Below are 23,510 nucleotides of genomic sequence, written 5' to 3'. Positions count from 1 at the left end.
TTTTAACCACATTTAACTCTTCATAGCGTGCACTTCTCTGAAGCCATGCCAGTAAAAGAACATTGTTAAGAAGGTGCGTGCACTGTGTGTGTACTCTCACAATCCTCAGCCAACACACAGGTGTGGCATCCTCACACGGAGGTTATGTTTTCACAGACAAGACTTAATTGTTATGACTCATGTATTGTACACAATGAAACCACCAAAACAAATTAATTGATACAAACTTATTACAAATAATCTTCGTAAATAGATTCTCTGTCATTTTCAACTGAACATTGTGGGCAAACTGAATATGTATTAAATGTATATATTAATATAGTTGAGCATAAGTTGTTCTGACTACAGTTGAATCTTAGGGTCTACTTCAGGGTCTACTTCAGGGTCAAGATGATGTTCACATCCCTTTACTCTGTTTTCACAGTAAAGGGCTTCTTGTATAGTCTCCCTCCAAATCGTCTTCTGTGTCACTGTAACAAGCCAGAACAGGCAGACTGCCATCACAACCATCATCGTCCTGCTCTGAAGACAAAGCCCTGAACAGCAGGGAGCAGATCTAAAGAGGAAAACACACGACGCGTGTTATCCAAACAATATTCTATTATTATTACATACTTTTCTATTTTTGATGAACAAACGTGTTCAAAGTTAAGTCCTGAAAGGACTTAGGTCACCGGTCTGAGAAGATATTCTTCTTGGTGAGCCAACAAAGCTTTCAAGAACATTAACAGCAGTTTGATGAAGAAAAGAAAAATCATAGATCTTACACATCCTGTAAGCCTGCTTGTCTTGGTCAGCCATACCAAATTTGGTGAGGTATTATGGGTAAAAGATGCCACCCAACATGTCAAGACTGTGTCAGGGTATAGAGATCTTGGATTCCCAGTGAAAATTAAGAACCAACAGGAAGCCCTTGTTACCATGGAAGACGCAGGAGTTGCCATGGCACTGGCCTCATCGGGTACATCTCGTCTGTCAGGATGGTCTGAAGACGGAAGGTGCATGAGAGCAGGCTGGTTGATGATAGGGCTGCCCTGACTGGATGGGATCAGCTCTGCCACAGCAGGAGCATTCTGTGACTCCCTGCTGTCTACCTCATGAGAGACCACAGGTAGAGCAGCTACATCTGTAAATCTGGGAACACACACAACACACAACGTCTGTGGCAAGAGTTAATGACCAGTTCCTGAGCAGAGGAAGAATAGTCAACAGTGTGCAAGGTGAATCAGGCACACAACAACATTGACAGCTCTGTTCCTCTACAGATTTCACAGTGAACACAACACAGTGAGTCTCAATGAAATTTGACCCATGGGGATGTGGATTATCACCAGGCCTGGTGAGGAGTTGTGAAGTGAGGTTTATAATGGCACGTCTGATGGAGGAAGTGGAGATGGTGGTAATGTAATGAACTGAAAATAAGTGCCAATGAAAAGAGGAGAAGAAATTCCATGCAACACACACAACCATGATGCCAAAGCAATGAGCATCATTCATGTGTGTTGTTCTAAATAATAAAAAATGTGTTCAGCTTTTCCCCCCAGAATTTGAATAAAAGAAGAGATAATAGTATGTGTTTGAGGAGGTGAGTAATATTTTGATAATAGAATTGTCAAATAAAATAAAATTATCACAAATTTGAATATCGTTATCATTGTTTGAGGGACTATTAAGAAAATGATGAATATTTGATTAAGACAATAATGAACAGAGCTTATATTTTTCCATGTGTAGTCATCAACTGATCTTAAAAGTAGCCTAAAGCTCGCTATGAGCAAACATAACAAACAACCTTGTGCATATAACCACATTACATGTCATCAACACCACAGAAGTAACCAGACCTGAGGTTTGAAGAGGAACACAACAGGAAGAGGTAAAGAGTACGTGCAGTTTAATAAGGCTCCAGACTATCTCAGGCTTCATAGTTGTATTTAACAAGGCCTGAGAAAGAAGGTAAGAATAATTTGTCACGAGCACGCTATGAACAACACAATTACACTGCATATGTTCAAAAACAGCCTGAATGACACATGGCAAAACATAATGGAGTGCAGGAGAAAGACAGGAGCACTGAAACGCTGCCTGCTCATCAGGTCAGTGGTGTCCCTGCAGACTTCCAGCAGTGCACACAAGCAAAGAAAAGTACAAATGACCCAGATGTTCGGCAGGACATTGGGGACTGGTGTCATCAGATCCGCCCAGAGTGCAATGGAACGGAGTGTGAAGGAGAGTTAGCAGAGCAGGACAGTGACGTTGGCAGAACAGCCAACCAGGCTAGCATAACGGAGATGAGGGGATTAGAGAACGTCACACAGACAGGCTTCGAACCTAACCCCACACGTCCTGGGCTTGCCCTATTTATGTCTGTTACAGACACAAGGCTGGCTGCTGAAACACTATGCCCTCTTAGGAAGCTAAAAACAGCCAGTGAGGGCAAACTGCCTCGACTAGAGCCAGGAGAGAGGCTCAGGTAGAGCCCCTGTGGGAGGATTAGAGTCTACTCTCTAACAGACCTGAGAAAGTCGGCCTGCACAGACTTCAGTGGTGTCAAGGATGATAATCTGGTGAAAATAATAAATAATATCAAATAAATCTTACCCTCATCTGTTCCACTGTGCTGAGGTTATAACAGATCACAGTTATTACAGAGGGGATTAAAAGCACGTGACTAGAGATGATACCTGGGTGAAGTGGGGGCCGTGCAGTCGACAGGCTGAGAGGGGCCCTTGTTTTCAGAGTCGATCAAAGTAGCCAGCACTACAGTGGCCTCTAGGACCATGTCCTCCATGGAGAAACACACAGGCCTGCAGAGCACACAAATAAAACACTGATGGATCTCTGACTGAAAAAGAAACTTCTTAAATCCAACTTATCCAATGACCAGTATCTTTCACTGTTTTACCAGCCAAAAGCAAATCTCTGTTCAACTGGTCACTCAGTGAAAGGACAGGTAATATTAGACTCAGCTGCCACAGATAAAATTTAAATGCCATGAATTTTGAGGTTGTCTGGTGTTAATTACGCACTTGGGTGCCACAGACTGACATTGGCTTCTGTAATTTGAGATACAAATGCCCCTCAAGTTAATCACTATGGCAGAAAGGCACTTACTTTCCTGCAGCAGTAAAGTAAATGGACACTGGAAGGCAATGTGACTCCGCAAAGGACAGAAAACCCTGGAAAAACAAAATGGTAGAAATTCACTGGCATAAAACGAGGACATAGTGGTCACTTTAACATTTTAATAGCTGATCATTTTCAAAGCAGTGCTGTGATGTGTTTACAATGATCAGGTTAAAGAAAAATACCAAAGCTTGAGTGAATTGAAGGTGACTAAAATTCAAAGCCCTGGTATGTAATCCATCCAAACCCGATTTTCCAAAACCGAGACTATAGTCTGAAGGCTAATGAGGAGCTGCAGAGCAGGACGTCCAAGAAACATTCCAAGACATTACGGATTGTGGGTTTTAATACAATAATAATCAGATCTCTTTTTATTGGACAAACACAAATGCTGTTTATTCAAATTTCCAAATGGACAACCAAGCTCTTTTTCCTTTGTTTTCTAAAAGGACACAGAACGGACACTGCAACAAACTTTGAATTACTGAGAAAGCCACTCTGCAAATGACATTATGTTTCTCCAACATAACATGTTTTGCTCTTACTCAAGATATAAATAGTTTAAGATTGATTTAAGTTGAACCAGCAATTAAAAACAAACACATACTTGGCTTTTAAATTGCATGTTTAATTATGAACCAAGTAATTTTTAGCCTTTAGTTTCTGGAAGCCGTGGCTTTTTCCATGATGTGGGTTAACATGCGTCACTTAGGTCACAGTATCTTTGCTATAAAGTTGAGTCACAGGGCTGAGGGGAAAAGTTCGCCTGAAAATGATTTATGTAGACGCAGATACAGAGGCCTTTTGAAACTTGAGTATCCAGACTACAGGACGAGAAATGTGACCTGTTAGACATGAAATGCTTGTGGTGAACCGGTCCCACGCACATTCACACATACAAGGATAATAACAATAATAATAATAACTTTATATAGCACCTATCTACACAAGGTTACAAAGTGCCGTAAAAAAAATTTTTTATCATTTCTCATGTGACAGGATAATGGGAGCCTCCAAAAATAACTCTGTTACCCTCAACTCCTTCAGACAGAAGGTTACGTCTGAGTCCACTCCAACTTGGAAGAAGTCAAACTCATCCGGGTGTAAGGACATCTCAGTGTGCATCATCTTCATGTGATCTGTCACAGGGGCACATCCAAGTCAAACATTTAGTATTTGTTTGACTGTGGTCGGAGAATTTGATATGTGGTATTTGCATTACAAGTAAACTTGTGCATTGTCAGTCTTAAAACTGGTGCAACACCAGTATTATCTTGGGCCTGAGCCAACTCACAGTGTTACATTAGCTCACCGTTTCCCGCCTCATGGTAATTTCTCAGAGTGACTCTCAGAGGAGTCGCGGACAGAGTGATTTCCTCCAGGGACACTGGGAAATGCAGTACCATATCACTGAGGACTCTGCAGAGGTAGAGAGCAACACGAGCACTCTCAGAGAAAGATCAGACAGTATGTACTGATGGAGGATGGTTTTATAAAGACTAAACACCATCAATGTGACAAGGAATTATTGTTTATGTCAGCTCTAAGTAGAAAACACTGTGGACACCCATCCTCTCTCTGCATAGACTGGACTGCTGAATCCAACTTATAGCCAGCATACATATTATTAATAACACAGTAACTCTACTTGATTAAAGATGTGTTTTTAAAATGTATAAGTTCAAAAAATATTTTGTTTGTGCTCGCAGACAGGACATGGGGCTTCACTCTGTGCTTATGAAGAAATCAACAAAAAACACTGCACCTTTGAAAACAATGTGGGAAAAAGATTTGGGCACCTCCTTTCAAGAACGTGATAGAGATGAAATGATTGGTATTACTGAAGAGATCTCTAGAGAGTGAGGTTATTTAAACAATCCACTGATACAACTAGTACCATAGCAAGTTATTGAGACTAGGTTTGAAAGATACTCCTGGCTGTTGGAGATGTAATAGGGTGGTAGGGGACTTACACCATGCATTATGGTCATGCCCATAAAGCCTTTTGGTCAAAGATCCACATATATATCACAGAGATAGCAGGAATTTTAAAATGTCAAGACAAGTATCATCATTATCAAACAGATAATAAGGAGGAAATGGAAGGTTGCAGGAGGCCATTATTTCAGGAGAGGGTTTTTTGAGGGGAAAAATATAATATAAATAAACAAGTTTATCATATGATAAACAAGGTAGTAAAAATAAAATGATAAATGGAGAATCTTTCTACGATTCCACTCATTACAGGGGGCTGAATGAAGTATTTTATTAACGTGTACTGTGTGTATTTCAACATTACTATTTGCAAATATAACCCTCTGAGCTGGTGGCAGTTAATGTTTATTCTACAAGGACTACAATTGATCTTGTGACAGTGGAACAGTGGACATTGGACAGGTCTACTGGACATCTCATATTTCCACACTGATATCCTTACTTCAGTCAGACAAAACATGTTCTTGTTTGTGTGCATGGAGATGATCTATCTGTTGCTGATCTTTCATTTCTCCTCTGTATGATGCTGGTATGGAGATTGTTGTGTTCTTGGGTTGTGAAAATATATAAAGTAAGTCACTGAAGTCATTAAAAAGGTTCCTGTTACCTGGCAGGTGCCTTCAGCACATTGGGACAGAGGTGTGAGGAGAACTCCGCCTGCAGAGCCTCACTCTCCTGGAAGCGGAGGTTGTGAGTCTTGGTGATTCCTGTCACAAAGGCAGACAGATTTGCAGCACACTGCCATCAAGTGTTGACAGTATGTAATACAGTGTCTGCAGCATCTTGCTGGTGTTGATAGAGGTCGTTCTGATACAAACTAATTCTGCATTTAAAGGAAAAGAGCTTTTGAAGTCCACTGCTTGAAAAGCAATGACGTCTCTATAAGTTCCTTCGGCCACGTTGGATATGTGAAGGTACTAAATGTAATGTTACGTACCATGTCTGCAGAAGAACTGGATTATGACTCGGTCAGTGGGGGTGCTGATCGATATCTGACATCGTTCCACATTCCGCTCGATGGCAGCCAAACACCGGAAAAGTGGCAGCACTGACTTGAAAAGAAAAGTATTTAGACAAGATGATCATCACTGTTTTAACACTGTAGTAACACACTTGCATGAAGAACAATATCATATCATCATCGTGCCTTTGTCCAGTTCTGGTTGTATTAGACCTCCCCTGCTGACTGCATACCTTGATGACCAGTTTGCATTTGATGGTTTCATGGGCCTGCTCGGATCCACGCCCCAGGCTGTAATGTTGGAAGAACATTGGCGAGAAGAGGAAGCAGGCATATGCAGAGTGAGCGGCGTTCACTGATCTCAGCGCCAACTGTGGGACAGAGAGGTTCAGTTTAGGTGTTCGGTAATCTGAGAGGGAAGCGGGAGGTGGCAGGGACCCAACAAGCAGAAGCCTGATGGATTTGATTTCAAACAGAAGGGAAGGGGAGAAAGTAAAACCTCATTCCTGGCCACCCCTTGGTTTAGGAATACATCCAGTAACAGTTGGTGCCGCTCACCCCTTTAACCATAGGATCCAACCACAGCTCTTCTCCGATCCGGGACAGGGCATGCACCGCTTTTCCAAAAACTGCAACACAACAAGGTGTCAGCAGAGTTCAAGGCTAACAATGCACTGTTGTTACGATACTGTAGTAATTATCAAGTTCATCACTAATGATCCTTTTCTCTTCAGTAGAAAGTCGGTGCATAGAATACACACACACACACACTGGTAACTATTTAGCTAGCATAACTACTAAGAAGCTAAGCTACATTAGCTGAGCTAGCACTGTCTTCAAAATGTTTTCAAAAACCTTATTCGCTGCTACAATTCATTTACAAATTAATGATTTGAATTCATATTTGTTATCATATTGAATTTGAACTTATTTCTACCTTTTACACCATTTCCCTCGAGGACACACTTCATGCTTGCTGATTCGACCAGGTGCTCAGAGACTAGATGCTAACCGTCTGATATGCTAAATAGCTTAGCTGAAGTACAGACAGTGATTTGGCATGAGGCTAATTTAGCCTGAAGAGGCTCAGTCACATATACAATCTAATACATGGATTAACTTGAAGCTATTAGCAGATGTTACTAGCTAATGAGTAGGTAGCGTAATACCAAATTAAGTCAAACATGTAAAGGTTAAGAATCACTCTATTACATACAAATAAATAACGAAAAATCATTCTTCGTTTCCATTTCAAGTGAAGGCTGAGATTTGATGAAGCCCAAATAAAACCTGTATCATTAACACATATACTGAATAATATAAATTCAGACTAAGAACTCAGTGACAGCAGAATATCCAGCATTTATTATTGAGTTAAGGATGGTAGCATGTTAAAGAATAGAAGAACACGCCTGCACACCATTCTTTGTTAGGAGGACATTAAAAACTCCTATTTGGAAAACTGTGCGACCGGACAAAAGGCGCTGATACAAAGATCACCATGGACCCTCATCGTGAGGTCCTTAAAGCCCAGTTAAACCACTCGGCATCAGATCCCTCATCGGTTGACTATTTTGGGAAGTATGACATCAGGATTGGCGGAGCTGCCGCTGCTGCTGCTGCCCTTCCTCTGCCCTTGTGGCTTCGCCCTTGCCTCCACATCCTTCCCTGCATCCTGTGTCAACGTGCTGCTGTCTCCACGCTGATGCCCCCCCCTGCAGGAGGGACTCTGACCTGGTAGATTGGAAACACAACATGAGGCTGATGGCAGCGGTCAAAGTGAAACGCCTGAGACGTTCAGATACTCACCTGACTGGACACACGAGTGCAGCACATGGAGATAGTGCTGCTTCATCTGGCGTCTCATGTGCTCCGTACTGTACACATTAGCTATGCTGCAGAGGTAGCGTCTCTGTCCAGCTGTGAGGGCTGGGTGCTGAGACAAGAACAAGAACTGATGTGATGGCACATGACAGATATCATAATTATCTCATTCAAACTATTTGATATTGACATTAAACATGAGATGAAAACTGCACACGTCTGTTCCAGCCTCATGCTGTTACCTGTAGGAAGGGTGCAGACATCACAGATTTGGACATGTGTATTGTCTTCATGTGCTGACCTCCAGCAGGCACATGTGTGTGTGTTCCTCTGCACATCTTTCTCCCCTGCTGACCTGGTAAACACTCCAGGCCTGGTGAAGGCAACAAGACAACGCCTCATGTCGGACAGTTTAGATCATCTGTAGTGTTACTGTATTTAAGCAGCAGATTTTAAACATTACACTACTGGAATAATTTAATTCCAACCTATTTATAACATATATTATAGCGACATAAGGGATTGACTGGATCTCATCAGTTAAATGTATTGGTAAGAATAAACATGTTTCTGGATGATGCACAGTTGTGATCTATGTTTCTAATGTGTAATTCACTACATAAAAATGGACAATTCATTTCTACAGTTTTTGTGTGTACAATTTTGAGGTATTTCAACTTAACCTAAGCATATTCATTTTATTCTGCTTTATACTTATACTGTGTTACATACAGATGAAAACACAATATAAAAAATATTTTGTTTTTGGCCTTAATAACCTTTTATTAGATAGTATCATAGGTTACTCATACATTATAAAATAACATTTCTCATCCACTTTAATATCTGCTCCTAAAATATGATTTCTTGTTAACAGATATGTTGTGTATTAAGTTCAAGTTACCTCCGACTCAAGTAGTTATAGCATTAAAATTCTGCTTATGTGTTGTTGATGTACTTAAAAGTAATAATCCTTTGTATATATAAAGAGAACAGAGCCATTCTACATAAATAATACTTTGGATACTTTTGTATTTTTACTTTAGTTTTTCTTTAAAATGTAGGACTTTTACAATAATTAGATTAAATTTAAATGGGGTTTTCTACTCTCCTTTCAGTTAACATTTGAATACTTCCAGCACATTATAAGGCTACATTATTATTATAATGAGAATATAATGTTTGGTTTAGTCATCAAAGAGAAAACAAACACCTGCAGTTGCTTTTATTCCACATTCAAATCATCCATTTAAAATTCAATAATCAAGACAGGCTTATTCTATTTACAGTTGGCATTTAAAACAATGTTTGACTCACCCTCCATGTATCTCTTGTTAGACTCTGCAGACCTAAAAATAAATATTTTCACCATTTGAAAAGAAAAGAATAAATCTAAATCAGTTATGTTCATCCCGTTAGTTCTCGTGTTGTTGTCTTACCTCATTAAAATGTGACCACTTCCATTTTTTAACAAGCTGTCTTTTTTCAGGTGCTCGACAAATGTGACGCGCTTCCTCATCGTCACGTACAATCACAATATTTTCTATCGATGTATCAGGAAGTTCACTCACACCCTGATCAGCTCTGTGTGTTGCAGCCAGCAAAGCCCATTAGTGTGAAATGAAGCCAGCCCTGACACATGACACTGTTCCCAGGGCTCCGATTACAGAGCAGAGGTCTAATATACTTGAACCCAGAGTGTTCTCATCTAAAATGTAAAGCACAAACCAAATTACAAGTCCCTCTGTTTACACACTTTATTGAGCATCATGTCCAATATACATTGCATTGACACAAAATGGAAAAAAGAAAAACCCAAAACAAATATAATGGCGTATGGGTGGATTAACCTGGACACACCATTTTCAGAGCGTATTGCTTAATGACATTTCAAACGCACCGAATCTGTGCAAATACAGTGAACACCGGTCAGAGGAGGTCATGATAGGTTAGAAAATTTAAAAAGGTAATGTCGACAGCAGTTATGTGATCATCAAGTCTACAGAAATCTACTAACTGTACACATGACACCCAGAGTGTACTAACAATGGTATACTATTTAAAACATACCCAACTCCTTCAAAACCTGATTGCATGCGCCAAAAGATGGTTAGCTGTTATTCAATGTCAGTCACATAATTATAAATATGGATATAATTCAAAGTAGATGTCATCATGGCTTTATAGTCAGCAACACCATCAATGAAAGAGAACAAGACTCCACCTGAACACTACTGTGTCTTTAAAAATAAAACCTATTGTGTTCATTCCCCATCATGACACTAACTTGAACTTTTCTAAGTGGTGAGTTCTCTTTTTCAAGTCTCTGTGTCACAGCCCAAATTCAGTGATAAAGTAAAAGGTGAAAACATTATCATCAAGTGTGCACCAATCAGAACTCAAGATGTGATAGAATTAAAGCATTACTCAGCAATCTACCCAAAGTCCTCTGAGTCGAAACCCACGAGTGAATGTGACTCACACATCATATTTTAACACACATCGATCAAGAGCCAAATGTGCCACAACAAAGAAGGAAAGAACGACTAGCCTAATTCTACTATGGAGCCCCTAAATTCGCCCATGTTACCAAGAACAAACAAAAAACCCTTGTTAAATTTGTTTTCATTTGAAACTGAGAGAAGCTCAGACGCCAGGTAACCAGTGGACACGAGGAAAAATCACAGCTTAGGTTATTTTCACAGACTGGTTTTGGTTGTCCACGATTGGGGGAAGATATTAGGGGATAAATAAACATCATTGATGATAAGGGCCATGTGTTGAGGAAAAGAGTCAAGAGTATTCAATGATGATTTTACTGATCGCTAAAAATTAAGTTTGAGCAAAAGTCTGATGCCGAGCCTTCTGTTAGTGCACATCATCATGTTAGAAAAACAGTATCACTCAGGACCATTCCATGTGTTCATCCACAGCTGGCAATAACAGATAACAGCTGTTTAAGTGGATCATGCAGGTTTGAGAGTCAGACGTTCACCAACATAACAAACAACTAACAGGAGGCTGGTTCTCAGAAAGAAAAGTTCCTTTTTAAGATCTCAACCTGTCCCTCTGAACTACAAACTGTGAGGAGGTGAAGCCAACGAAAGGCAATAGTGATTCAATGACAGTGTTGAAAATAAATAACACCAATGACGGAGATTAGCGGGGCCGACGTTAATCTGGTGGAACAAGTGCAGCGGGAGGACGAGTGACGACCTAATGACAACGGGCTTTTGTTTTGTTTTACACAATCTTGACCACTAAATTGCATAAGAAACCTGGTATAAAGTAGAAACTGTTCAGCAGCAGATAAAAAAGCAAGTTAATTTACAGTAGTGACATATCTTACATCATTAATTTTTTTCAAAATAAATAAAATTAAATATACAATTCCAGGTAGGAAACAGGTTAATTTTGCTGGTAAGGTTCTCAAATTGGCTCATATTGCGGAAAATGACAACCGCTCAAAGAAACGTGGTTGGGGTCAACCAATTCCTTCGACTGGCAAAACAAGGGGTGCAAAAGCCTTTTGCTGAAATTTTCCCTCTGAAGGCATCCTTTAACTGAAAAAAAACAAACAAGTATTATTATTACTTCCATAAGAAAGGTTGCACACGAGTCATAGGCCATACATCCATACTACTACGTTCTCTATTGAAAATGGCGTTTACAAACTAAAATGAATGATGAGCATTTATCCCCTTTCATACGAACACACCTGAGAACATACAATCAGCAGATTGTTCAAATAAAAGCTACATGTTAACAGTTGTAAAATGCAGAATTTAACAGCTGTTAGCAAAGAAAACAGGGTCTGTGTTCTACAGCGGTAGCCGAGGTGAATGCTGATTGATTTCTTCCAGAAGGGGGTCATGTGATAGGAGCGTGATGAATCATCAAACCAACAAGTGGTTCACCTACATCATAGTTTCAAAATATCTGTTTCTGCCCCTCCAGACTAAAACGCTGCAGTCGAGTTTTCAAACTAAAACTGGGCCAGCAGCAATTCCAAACTTCTCAGTTTCAGCATCTATAGAACTCTAGAGCAGTTTGGACGACGGCGTATCTGCAGCAGAGTTGAGGAGTTTTCAAATGATAACGTAGTAGTACAGATGTCGCCTTAGCTGAAAGTTGATTTACTTACCCTGGAATTTACAATTGACTCCTAATCAAACGCCATCTCTTGACTTTTTCTTACACAGCGAGCCACCTTCCTCTTAAATTCACCGTTAGGGTCCTCCCTCCACTCTTTCTGTGGGAGCGACATCAGACTCCTTTTACCAAAACATCATCAACTTATTACAAGAATGATTGAGATTTCAGTTGTCGGGGAAATGGAATTAGTAATGCAACTCACCGCCGCATCCACATTAGCTGGTGAATCACTGTTGGGGTCTGCCAGCATGGAGATAACACTAATCATGATTGTCTCTACTGTGTGGATGGGAAGCCAACGCTCCTCAGGCTTTTCATAACCAAACTTATCTTCCCCTGGCTCGTGCAGGATTGAGATGCAAACATCCCCATTCTTTGCAACTGTGAAGAAATGGAAGATAACTTTAACACCTGCTGTGACATTAAGATGAGCCTCATTAGAATTCAATACAAAAATCCGGATTACATCCCTGTACCATCAAAAAAAGATCTGCAGCATGAAAAAAAGGAGCCTTCACAGTCTATTGACGTGTTCAGACAGAGCAGGCTGAGGGTGTTTACCATTTGGGTGCCAGATTTCGGTGATGAACTTCATCTTTGGAGGCCGTAGTGGATAATCATAAGGGAAGGTTAGGTATGCTTTGAAAAACCCTCCTTCACTGCAGTACAGACAAAGAACAGAGTAAAGACAAATGAGAGATGATGAAGTTATATAACATGTATTTATCTATTTTGTCTCAAACCTAAGATGTTATTATCCAAAATATGTTTGCACTTACAAAAGGGTATCTTGTGGACCAATGATCACAACCTCCCATTTGTATATGTCATCATCATCTATCAGACCAGCTGAAAAGCCCTCCACGGGGTTCTTGTTGAGCTCTAGGAGAAGAGGAATACAGTATTTTACATCCAGTCATCCATTCGCTATACCTGTTTACATGTGTGACTGAGTAAACAGTTACGTAGAGTTGACAGGGTATATTACATCCACTGTTGCTTCTCGTTAGGTTGAAAATCCTAAAGCTCGGGGGAGCACTGAGTCATCCCTTAGTTAAGCTGCTATAATGGGGGAACTCCCATGATGCACTGGGCACATCTCGCTCTCCCAAATGTATTTAAATCACACTACTGCTCGTCATTAACGTGGTGTTTTCTCTCCCATGTAGCTTTTTCCTACTGGCCTCATTCTGCAGGTATCTCTGCCTCCAGAGATGCACCCACCACATCTGCCCTTATCCTCTGCTAGTATAGTTGTTAATAGGTGTGGCTGTCATTGCTGTTATTATTCATTATCAGTAACATTATTGCATACAGTATCACTATTATCATAACAGCAGTCAGTCTGACAGTACAATACAACAGTTACACAACCGTTGCTGGGCTCTATCTCTTTCTTGTCCCTCCCCACCTCACCTCTCTCTCCCCCATTTTTCTCCTCTAATTCCAACCAGTTCACAGAGTTGCCCCCCACAAGTAGTCTGGTTTTCTTGTTGGTTCATTCCTATTAAAAGTTATTTTATCCTCTCCACTGTTGCTAACTGTTTGCTCGTCATGGGAACTGTTGGGTTTCTCAATGATATTGTAAGGGCTACACCTTTTATATTCTTCTGACAATGCATGTTGTCATTTAGGGGATACAAAGAAAAGTCCATTGGAAACAAAACTGTTATGATCATCTATCAGACCTTGACCTCAACTCAATGGAAAATCTTTACTTGACAATGTGCAAGACAAGTTATTATTCATATAGCAATACGAGAACCAAAGAGAAACAAACAGAAGTGGGATTTGATCTGATTTGGCTGCAGCAGCTGCTGCACAGTAAACACTTGAGGGTCATGAAAACACAGCACAGATAATAAATCTACACTGAAGTTTCTAACAGTAATGAACCGTGTACAACGGGAGGTCTATGTGAATACAGAGTGGAAGGTTTGTTTTCTTGCTGCTGCTGCATGACATGTTGAGTTAGCATTTAAAAATAAGTGATAGAAAACTTCATCAGTGGTAAGGGCTGTATTGCCATCCCTGATATGGGATTGGACTGGTTACATTCATTCTTTTGTATGTAGAATGGGTGCCACGAAACAATTTGCTGCGTTGACTAATGTGCTTAAAGTGATCCTCTAATTTATCTTTTCTTTAACCAGTATATACCAGACATACAATTGATCCATATAAAAGAAGAGTTTAATCACCCCTTTAAATGAAAATATTCAGTTTCAGTGTTTGATACCATTTCATTATATTTGGTTAAGTGACAGAAACATTACATTTCATGTCCCGGCATTAATGAATGCTTAGAAAAAATAACTATTAAAAGGAGATTAGGTTATAGTGCCACAATATTCCAAGTTTATTCAGTGAGTATAAAGTTTGGCAAATGTTCACGGAATCAAATCGAGGTTTCCAAAAATAATAATTGCTGCTGGAGTGAATCACCCCCTTGAAGAACTTAATCAATTCAACCAATGCAAAACCAGTGATTCATTTTCTCCACACACAGAGAAACCAGAATTTACATATTGTACAATCAGTGCAACATGTTCAATCTGTGACAGAACAGCAGGGTATCGGCCTGAGGACGGCAGGAGTGGAGAGTTTCTGTCATTTGAGCTCCACAGCAAAACCTTTAAAAGTAAATTATAACAGAAGGTCAACTTTATCAATAGAGGCCCGCCTGGCAACAGTGTTCAGATGGAAAATAAAAATGACATAACATCAATATTGTGATAAGACTATTCATCTGAACTGCTGATCGTCATGTTATTGGTATATGTCAGATATTTTTTTCTATTTGTTAAAACTTAACAATAGCTATAAACAGACGATTTGAGTATGTTGTGTCAAAAACGTATTTATTTGAGAATTGAACAATATCTGTCAGCAACTCTCATCATATTAATAGAAAAACCACAATGTATAAGAGGGGGCAGTGATCCAGACACTGATCTGTACAGTCATTCTGACACAGACCAACCATCAGAGGTGTTGGTGCCTCAGTCATTAATAAGAAAACACACCACTGTCACTAACACTATTATAATACTGCTGATATTTCTCTAAATGAGCTCACACAGGACTTTGATGATCGAAGGCTTTAACACACTCACAGATGCGCATCCATACTAAAGGACATTAAACTAACCAGTGTTGCTCATCATCGTCTTTATTAACTTTGTAATTTGAATTAGTTGCTACACATATAGTGTCTGAATCTGTACACGAGAGGTTGAACAAATCGCTTCCATTAGCAAAGCTAAAGTGATCCGAGCAGATGAGTCCCTGGACTGATTATTCCTTTGTTCCGTCCGCTAACTAATGTCGAACTTGCTAGCCTGTTAGCAAGGCTGGCGATGCGATTCGCGAGGTTGTCCAATATAATGTTGTCGAGGACACGTTAGAGTTCAAGATGTGTTTATGTCCACGGTGGGTGAGCTACCCACCGCAGCCGAAGCCCACACTGTGCTGCGGGGATGAAGGAGCCCATTGTGTTGCTTGGTTAGCTTCCTGGGCTCACTCCTATGGCGTAAACATAGCTTTGCGTAGCTAATGAAACAAGCTAACGCTAGCAGCTAGGGCAGACAGCCGCTCTGTGGACAATGTTGCTTGGCTCTCGCGTGTCGGTGTTACCTGCCAGTTGTTTTCGAAGAAGTAGTGCTGATTGTTCGGTCATGGTACGAGGACGTGGATGGAAAACACTTTGGGACGAAGACTTTTCCGAGGAGAACCCAGAGGTGAAGCTGAGTCCGACAGAGATGTTGCCGCGGCTGCTGATTTCCCTGTGTTTTGACACCACGTTCAGCTGCTGCCTTTAGCTGTGCGCATGTGCGTCTGCAGTGCGTGTGTGTGTCTGTCTGTCTGTGTGTGTCTGTGTGTGTGTGAGTGTGTGTTGTGTCATCGGGGACATGCAGTACTGTACTGTATGTCTCAATGTCTCAGGAGAGGTATCACTTGACAGCAGGGCTTTGTTGTCATATTGTAGCTTATTGCGATTTGCTTTGTCCAGATGTCTGACTTCATTTCACGTCTTACATTCTGACCTGCTTCATCATCGCATGCTGGCAGATGTGCCAACACACGTCTGAGTTTTTCAAAGGGTCAAAAAGTTTTCTTTTAGTAATCGATTGTTGTTATCTCATCAATTATTTTTTTAACACGTTTATTGATGCCTTTATAGGGTAATATATTTCTGCTGGCACCTGTTTTAATTAACTTATAATATTTAATTGTATATGAATAATAATGTTAATACTAATGAACTTGAATTCAAAACACACGATAACAAAATGCTTCACAGATGTAAAAGCAGAAAACGTGTGCATTGCAAATTTAAACAAGTTAATGTAAGACAATGGATGCAATAAAGCAATACAACAAACAAAGGGCTGGTTGAAAAGCATTATAATAATACAAACACATAGAGCAATCACACAAACAAAAGTTAAAGGCCACTTTATTAAAATGCCCTTTTAAAAGAGTTTTTCAATAAGTATACTGAGGTAGCTTGTCGACAGAGGAATTGATGAATTTATGGAATAAAAAAGAGAAACAGGATCTTTGAGTAGCACAACTAAATATTACTACAATAATAATGTTACCATTGTTAAGCCCCACGTATCATTTATAGCTATGCACATTATTAATTATTTTATAATATTATTTTTGCAGATTAAAATACGTATAATAATAAATAAATGTGTTAAACAGTTAAAACAGGCATTAATTTAAAAAGGTACCGTTGTTTTTCACTTGTATGTCTGTTATTGCATTAGTACTAATGCATACATGTATAAATAACCATATATCCATATATCAGTGTATACATCGTGAATCATTGTATTTATGTCATGTTTGTATATAGTATTGTAATGTTTCATATTTATTTTATAATTAAAATTTATAAAATAAAATATTGCTGCAGCAAAAAAAGATGCGTTCACAGCTATCGGGATATTTCGCCATCAGCGGCCCATCAATCATGACACAGATAAGAACGTTTTACATACATATATCAAATATAAATGATCGTACAGTTTTATAAAATATAAATGCAGCCAGTTAAATACTATCTTTAGCAAAAACTTCAAATACATCGCATTTACGAGCGCCGTGACGAAAGTACGAGCTTGTAAGGTGCTCCTGAAGGCAGCAGTATGCGGAAGGAAGCTCGTTGGGCGCCATATTTAATACAACAGGAGCTAGTTAGCGTTAGCTGTTTACAAGCCCAAACTTTTACCCTGACACGGAAATCTAAAGCAAGGCTTGAGTTTACCCGAAGATGAATGTAATAGATCATGTGCGGGACATGGCTGCCGCCGGCCTCCACTCTAATGTCCGGATCCTGAGCAGTTTGTTGCTGACGATGAGTAATAACAATCCGTAAGTCATGTCAGAGCGGGCTCTGGCTATTTCCCGAAGAGGGCTGTCTTTCACCAACATGTTATGTTAGCCCGTGATAGCCCTTAAGCTAACCAGTCAGTTACAGTAAACTGTACTATCTGTTTCTGTAAAGCAACAACTCACGCTAGCGAGATGCTAGTCCAGGTATTTAGTGTATAAGGAATGTTTATTATTGTTTGGGCGTACACAGTGGACGTTCTTGTCCAGGATATAGTCATATGTCAATCCCCCCACCGTTGCTATTTTGCAGCTAGCTTGACATTACTGATTTCAACCGATCGTCTTATTTGCCACCGAGTATCTCATTAAGGGAAAAGACATATTGTAGTGACAGTCTGCTGTGATGATAAACCTGACTGTGTGGTGATTTAAAATCAATGGCTCTGCAGCAGATACACTGTCTGAGCTACAGTTCAGTGTTGATGTTGTGGTGATGATGCTCAACATGCCCCTTGTCCATCTCTGTGTTTAGGATCAATCTGTTGACACTTTGTTTGCTTTTCTTATTGACAAAGTTTATTAATTGGTATTTGTGTAATAGGTCGTTTATTCTCTACAGTTCATTGACTGTAGTTTTCTTCTATATTCTAGGATTTCTGACACTTTGTGTTATCGATTGTGCAACTGAGAGTTCATTTATCGTGCTGCATCTTTTCTGATTTTGTATCTTTCTGATTTAAGGGAGCTGTTCTCGCCGGCCCAGAAGTATCAGCTGTTGGTTTACCACGCTGATGCCATCTTCCATGATAAGGAATATCGTAACGCTGCCTGCAAATACAGTATGGCCCTGCAGCAGAAGAAGGTGCTCAGCAAAACTTCCAAAGTTCGCACTTCTACCGGTGGAGCGGCAGCTAACCTACAGGCACAGGTGTGTTTTACCTCACTGTGCATCAGTGTGTGTCCTTGCAGATTATACATTGCTTTCGTCTCTGTCAGACATTTTCCATCTGTCAGTCTGTATAAAGACTTTAAACATTAATACACCTCTCCATTTATATAAATTGCTCTGTTACACACATCTATTGCACTTCTGTCCATCCTCGGAGAGGGATTCCTCACTTGCAATTCTCGCTGAGGTTACGTGTTTTTTAAATGTATATTATCGAGTGATTGTTTTGATGATCACTCAATATTTCGTCCATTGTAAGACTCTGTAATATCCTGGATGTGGAACATTTTTACTTGTAGTACAGTGTTAATATATACTCAAGAAAATTGAGATTTAAAAATTTTAACCCTAACCCTAATGCATTTGCTCTGCCCATGATTGCGGTTTAAAGAAAAATAAATTTTACTTCTCAATTTTGTTAACTTTCTTTTCTTCTGCAAGTGTTTGTTAACTCCCAGACATCTTGTTATTCTTCTTTTGACAAAGATCCACTCGGTCACCTGGCATGAATGAAAACAGATGTATAATTCCACTGAATGTTGTCTTTCAGAGTTTGCCATCTGAAATTGAGGTGAAGTACAAGATAGCTGAATGTTACACCATCTTGAAACTGGACAAAGATGCTATTGCAGTGCTTGATGGAATTCCATCCAGACAGAGGACTCCAAAGGTAGACTGCTACTCCTATCGTTATTGTAATCAACTTCTTTTTCATGCCTTATTCACCTTTTTTTTTTAAAAATAGACCACTCAGAGAAATTATGTGGACATGTTTAGTCTCATGTGAAACCTCTTCATGCAACGATGTATACAAAGCTAGTACTGTATCAGAATTATGTACATTTATAATGTAATAAATGTAATGAAGAATGGGGGAACCTACAAACTTTGAGGTTAAATTAATGAAGTTATTATTCTAAGGCTGTAAAATAACTTGCTTAATAACTAACTTAATTTAGTTTTTGAAAATAAAGACAAAACACTGAAGTAGTTGTAGTTTTTTATTGTCTAGGGTTAAATATATGTCACAACTCTTTCTCATCTTAGATCAACATGATGTTAGCTAACCTGTACAGGAAAGCTGGTCAGGAGCGTTCTGCTGTGACAAGCTACAAAGAGGTTCTGAGACAATGTCCACTCGCCCTGGATGGAATCATTGGTACGCATGTTCACATACTCACACTCGCACAGACATCTCACAAACAACATTTAACCTGCTGAGACACAAGTCTGTCTGTTGTCTTTACACATCACATTGAATGTGTCCTACGTGCATCATACGTCTGGACCGTTGGATAAATCTGTTGATTTAAAGAGCTCAAAATTAAATTCAGCGTTTCTCTGTTAGGTCTTCTCTCTCTGTCGGTCAAAGGCGCCGAAGTTGCGTCCATGACTATGGATGTGATCCAGAGTATCCCCAACCTGGACTGGCTCTCTGTTTGGATCAAAGCTTATGCCTTTATACATGCAGGGGACAATCAAAGAGCCATCAACACCATTTGGTGAGCAGAGGATTATTTCACATACCAAGTGACTGAATGTGTCTATTAATGCAAGAGTCTTGATTTGATGTATCTCTCCCCCATCCTGTCTCAGCTCTCTGGAGAAGAAGTCTCTCCTGCGGGACAACGTGGACCTCCTGGTGAGCCTGGCAGATGTCTACTTTAGGGCAGGGGACACCAAAAATGCCATCCTCAAATTTGAACAAGCTCAGATGCTGGACCCGTACCTCATCAAAGGTGCAGGACGAGAAGGATTTTATTGATTGGTTAATGGACATAGTCTATATCACAAACTGTAGAAGTGTGTTAACATTGTTAAATTCTTATGTTATCTTTATGTTTTGATTGATAGTCAATATCCGGACTGTGGGCTTAAGTATACAATTGTCCCGGAGTGATGCCTGGGAAAATGGGACTTGTGTTGTCCAGGTTACGTATATAAACTGCTGTGTGCACTTGCAGGAATGGATGTTTATGGCTACCTGATGGCACGTGAGGGACACCTGGAGGATGTCGAGGTGTTGGGAGGACGACTATTTAATATTTCAGACCAGCATGCTGAACCGTGGGTGATCTCTGGGTGAGTCAGCTTTAATAGTCAAACTCTGACACATGAAATATTATTTTCATTCCAAGTTTTTCTAACAATGTGAATTTGTATCTTGTTTGTTCAGTTGTCACAGCTTTTACAGCAAGCGTTACTCCAGAGCCCTTTACCTGGGAGCCAAGGCCATTCAGCTGAACAGCAACAGTGTCCAGGCTCTCCTCCTGAAGGGGGCAGCACTGAGAAACATGGGCCGTGTTCAAGAAGCCATCATCCATTTTAGAGAGGCCATGCGTTTGGCACCATGCCGACTCGACTGCTATGAAGGTATATGTGATTTTTTTTGTTTGTACAGTCCCAATGTGGTGTCTGCCTTTTTAAATCCACTTGTATTGACTTAACTGTCCCATTTCAAGGCTTGATTGACTGTTACCTGGCATCCAATGGGATTCGAGAGGCGATGGGAATGGCTAATAACATCTATAAGACTCTTGGTGCCAATGCACAGACTCTGACCATCCTCGCCACAGTGTGCCTGGAAGACCCTGTGACTCAGGAGAAAGCCAAAACCCTGCTCGACAAAGCCCTGGCCCAGAGGCCCGACTACACCAAGGCTGTGGTCAAAAAGGCGGAACTGCTGAGTACGTACAACTATCTGCCTGCTCCATTCATTATTATTGTTGTTATTATTATTATGAGACCTCTAAGACTTTTCTATTATTGTGAAGGTCGGGAACAGAAATATGAAGAAGGGATCGCTCTCCTCCGGAATGCCCTGGCCAATCAGAGTGATTGTGTCCTGCACAGAATGCTGGGAGATTTTCTTTTAGCCGTCAATGATTACCAAGAAGCCATGGATCAGTACAGCATAGCACTAAGGTAATGATTGATTGACTTTTCTATCTTTTTACTTCCAATCACACCAAATTTTCCCCAGGAGTAAATATTGCTCTAAAAGTACAATGGGTACAAGATCAGGAATTTTTAAGGGCATAGTTTGCAACAATGTTATTAAAATGTCTAAAAACAATTAGACCTCTGTTACAAGTGTGTAGTTATATTATGCAAAATGTTTGCTATAATGTTCACATGCGTTATTCAAAGTAACAGGACATTTATTTTTGCTCATCTCTGCTCTAACTTCTGGGGCAAACAATGAAGAAAAAACTCACGATTATTCATTATTGTTTGCAGTGTGATGTGAATAAAACTTTATTAAACTAGGTCATTGTTATTGTTCTGATTGAGAGACCCCCACCGGCCGAAGTTACATATTTTACGTTTTTATTTTTTCTTCCTAAGCCTGGATCCCAATGACCAGAAATCTTTGGAAGGCATGCAGAAGATGGAGAAAGAGGAGAGCCCAACAGACGCCACGGTGGAGCTGGACGGTGACGACATGGAGGGCAGCGGAGAGGACGGAGACCTGGAGGGCAGTGACAGTGAAGCAGCCCAGTGGGCTGATCAGGAACAGTGGTTTGGAATGCAGTGACCCCGGGCCACTGAGGCATGCTGGGTCAGTACCACCTTCTAACACGCTGCAGCCTGTGGAGAGCCCTTAGCCATCAGGGGCGTCAAACAGAACAGAGGGGGGGGGGTCGTACTGCTCCGCACACCTCACATGACCACAGAGGTTTACACCGAGTGACTGACGTTGCCAACTTTATAGACGAATTTGCAAATTTGTCTGATGTCCATGTTTGCAGTACAGCTACAGGAAGCACTTCAGTGCTTTTATGGAAATGTACCTTAATGCAGAACTCCAGCCATTTTTGAACCTGATGCTGTTTTTCCACCAAACAACAGTTTTACTAGTGGAGTTGATGTCGAGGCTTGTTTACAGCAGTGAAGGACAGTCCCACAGCACCAGCAGACACGGGGTACATCCACACAGCTGAAAATACATTACAGAAACTGAGATGTTTGGAGTTGATTACATCGACACAACCACTTGCTGATTGGCTCTTTTCCGTCATGACGTAGCCTTCGACGATTCATCAGGCTCCTATCACATGACCCCCTTCTGTGAGAAAACAACTTGCATTAGCCTCAGCTAACAGTGTAGAACGCAACGTGGATCATCAATTACAAGTGTTGCTGACCCTGTTGTCTCTGTTGTGCAGTTAAATTCAGCATTTTACAGTGATACAACTATTTCCATGTGTAGGAGACAAGCTGTTATTCCACCATCTGCAAATAACATCCAAATGCTTCCTGTGTACACTGGCACGCGCATGCCCAGTGTACGCAAGTGGTCATGTGAGCATAGACAGGGATTAAAACTGGTATGGAGCTAAAACGCTTGTGTGGACTGAGTTCTAGTTTGAAAATACTGTTTTCTAACAAACACAGTATGGATGTAGTCTCAGTATAGAACAATGTGTCATTTAAAAACCAATGCTACTTTTCTCCAGCTTGTTTTTGTCTCATCTTTGCTGGCTTATGTATCACTGTTCCAGGTAATGCAACTGAAGTATAACTTCAAATTGAACAAACTCAAATCAGTGCTTTAAAAAAAAAAAAAAAAAAAAAAAAAAAAAGACATGTGAAGACCTGCTTTGGGTTCTTTGAGTCTGAAATCTGCAGAGGATTCTGGGAAATGCAGACCATGAAGCAGTTAAGATTGTGGTGGTGGTGTGATAGGAAATTAGGCTTAGGGCAAAAATGGCTGGAGTTTTCCATGATGATGTGTTACAGGAGTTACTTTTGCAAGATTTTTAATTTGTGTGTTTCTTGAGCCTGACAGACTGACGTGCCACATATCAAAAATCAAATATCACAGTAAAGGTTGTAAGTGTGTGGGTACTTTGTCAACCGTCAAAATGTCTGTTATAAAGTGACAATGTACCATTCTCCTGCTGCCCTTTTATAAATTGCATTATGTTTATTCTGTCACATTGAAGGTTGTGTGTCATGTAATGTCTACTTCTTATTTGTGTTATTTTTTTGTCTGCCTTTCTGTATCAAAATAACTCAATGATTGACTCATTCTTAAGTTGCAAAGTGTAACTCTACCATTTCAATTCAATGTTTATAGTATTTTGTACATATTTTTAAAATGTATAATAAAATTATTGAACTCACTTGACATGAACGCAGTTGTCTCCA

At 40.1% G+C, this 23,510-nt stretch overlaps 3 protein-coding genes across 5 annotated transcripts; 1 reads left to right on the top strand and 2 right to left on the bottom strand.

Moving 5' to 3' along the window:
• Positions 1-167: 167 nt before the first annotated feature.
• rad9b (RAD9 checkpoint clamp component B) lies at positions 168-7,184 on the bottom strand. 3 transcript variants are annotated; one of them, XM_020093751.2, is made up of 11 exons: positions 7,020-7,184; positions 6,641-6,711; positions 6,316-6,453; positions 6,059-6,173; positions 5,729-5,828; positions 4,439-4,545; positions 4,159-4,265; positions 3,115-3,179; positions 2,685-2,807; positions 921-1,134; positions 168-556 (listed from the first exon to the last, which is right to left on the bottom strand). In XM_020093751.2, the coding sequence occupies exons 1-11, from the start codon at positions 7,051-7,053 to the stop codon at positions 419-421; spliced, it is 1,212 nt and encodes a 403-aa protein (XP_019949310.1). In that variant the 5' UTR covers positions 7,054-7,184; the 3' UTR covers positions 168-418. The 3 variants fall into 3 exon arrangements, with proteins under 3 accessions (XP_019949310.1, XP_069380377.1, XP_069380378.1); XM_069524276.1 differs by lacking the exon at positions 168-556 and having other exon boundaries at positions 567-1,134; XM_069524277.1 differs by lacking the exons at positions 168-556; positions 7,020-7,184 and having other exon boundaries at positions 567-1,134; positions 6,059-6,169.
• A 2,464-nt stretch (positions 7,185-9,648) lies between these two features.
• LOC109633729 (ubiquitin-conjugating enzyme E2 G1-like) lies at positions 9,649-15,911 on the bottom strand. The gene is made up of 6 exons (XM_020093755.2): positions 15,698-15,911; positions 12,841-12,943; positions 12,623-12,720; positions 12,264-12,442; positions 12,051-12,158; positions 9,649-11,469 (listed from the first exon to the last, which is right to left on the bottom strand). Exons 1-5 carry the CDS (start codon positions 15,738-15,740, stop codon positions 12,072-12,074), a joined length of 510 nt encoding a protein of 169 aa, XP_019949314.1. The 5' UTR covers positions 15,741-15,911; the 3' UTR covers positions 9,649-11,469; positions 12,051-12,071.
• A 1,322-nt stretch (positions 15,912-17,233) lies between these two features.
• On the top strand, positions 17,234-23,490 carry anapc7 (anaphase promoting complex subunit 7). The gene is made up of 11 exons (XM_020093788.2): positions 17,234-17,446; positions 18,149-18,335; positions 18,907-19,026; positions 19,404-19,515; positions 19,705-19,858; positions 19,953-20,095; positions 20,321-20,438; positions 20,533-20,729; positions 20,819-21,043; positions 21,131-21,281; positions 21,705-23,490. The coding sequence occupies exons 1-11, from the start codon at positions 17,346-17,348 to the stop codon at positions 21,892-21,894; spliced, it is 1,698 nt and encodes a 565-aa protein (XP_019949347.1). The 5' UTR covers positions 17,234-17,345; the 3' UTR covers positions 21,895-23,490.
• Positions 23,491-23,510: the final 20 nt, after the last annotated feature.

This window comes from Paralichthys olivaceus, chromosome 4 (assembly GCF_024713975.1).
Source record: "Paralichthys olivaceus isolate ysfri-2021 chromosome 4, ASM2471397v2, whole genome shotgun sequence".
In the NCBI taxonomy this organism is placed as follows: Eukaryota; Metazoa; Chordata; class Actinopteri; order Pleuronectiformes; family Paralichthyidae; genus Paralichthys; species Paralichthys olivaceus.
The sequence above is the reverse complement of the archived record's forward strand: the minus strand, read 5'-3'. Positions and strand labels throughout refer to the sequence as shown.

What these genes read in the sequence shown, in the direction of transcription:
- LOC109633729 (XM_020093755.2), bottom strand. Translation starts at nt 15,740, where the DNA reads ATGACCGAACAATCAGCACTACTTCTTCGAAAACAACTGGCAG. An exon ending in GGTCCACAAGATACCCTTTT is followed by an intron (nt 12,721 to 12,840) that starts GTAAGTGCAAAC and finishes TCTGTACTGCAG; the next exon opens with TGAAGGAGGGTTTTTCAAAG. An exon ending in CAGCTAATGTGGATGCGGCG is followed by an intron (nt 12,159 to 12,263) that starts GTGAGTTGCATT and finishes TCGCTCCCACAG; the next exon opens with AAAGAGTGGAGGGAGGACCC.
- rad9b (XM_069524276.1), bottom strand. Translation starts at nt 7,053, where the DNA reads ATGAAGTGTGTCCTCGAGGGAAATGGTGTAAAAG. An exon ending in TTACCATGAGGCGGGAAACG is followed by an intron (nt 4,266 to 4,438) that starts GTGAGCTAATGT and finishes CCCCTGTGACAG; the next exon opens with ATCACATGAAGATGATGCAC. An exon ending in TACTTTACTGCTGCAGGAAA is followed by an intron (nt 2,808 to 3,114) that starts GTAAGTGCCTTT and finishes TGTGCTCTGCAG; the next exon opens with GCCTGTGTGTTTCTCCATGG.
- anapc7 (XM_020093788.2), top strand. Translation starts at nt 17,346, where the DNA reads ATGAATGTAATAGATCATGTGCGGGACATGGCTGCCGCCGGCCTCCAC. An exon ending in GGACCCGTACCTCATCAAAG is followed by an intron (nt 20,096 to 20,320) that starts GTGCAGGACGAG and finishes GTGCACTTGCAG; the next exon opens with GAATGGATGTTTATGGCTAC. An exon ending in GAACCGTGGGTGATCTCTGG is followed by an intron (nt 20,439 to 20,532) that starts GTGAGTCAGCTT and finishes TTGTTTGTTCAG; the next exon opens with TTGTCACAGCTTTTACAGCA.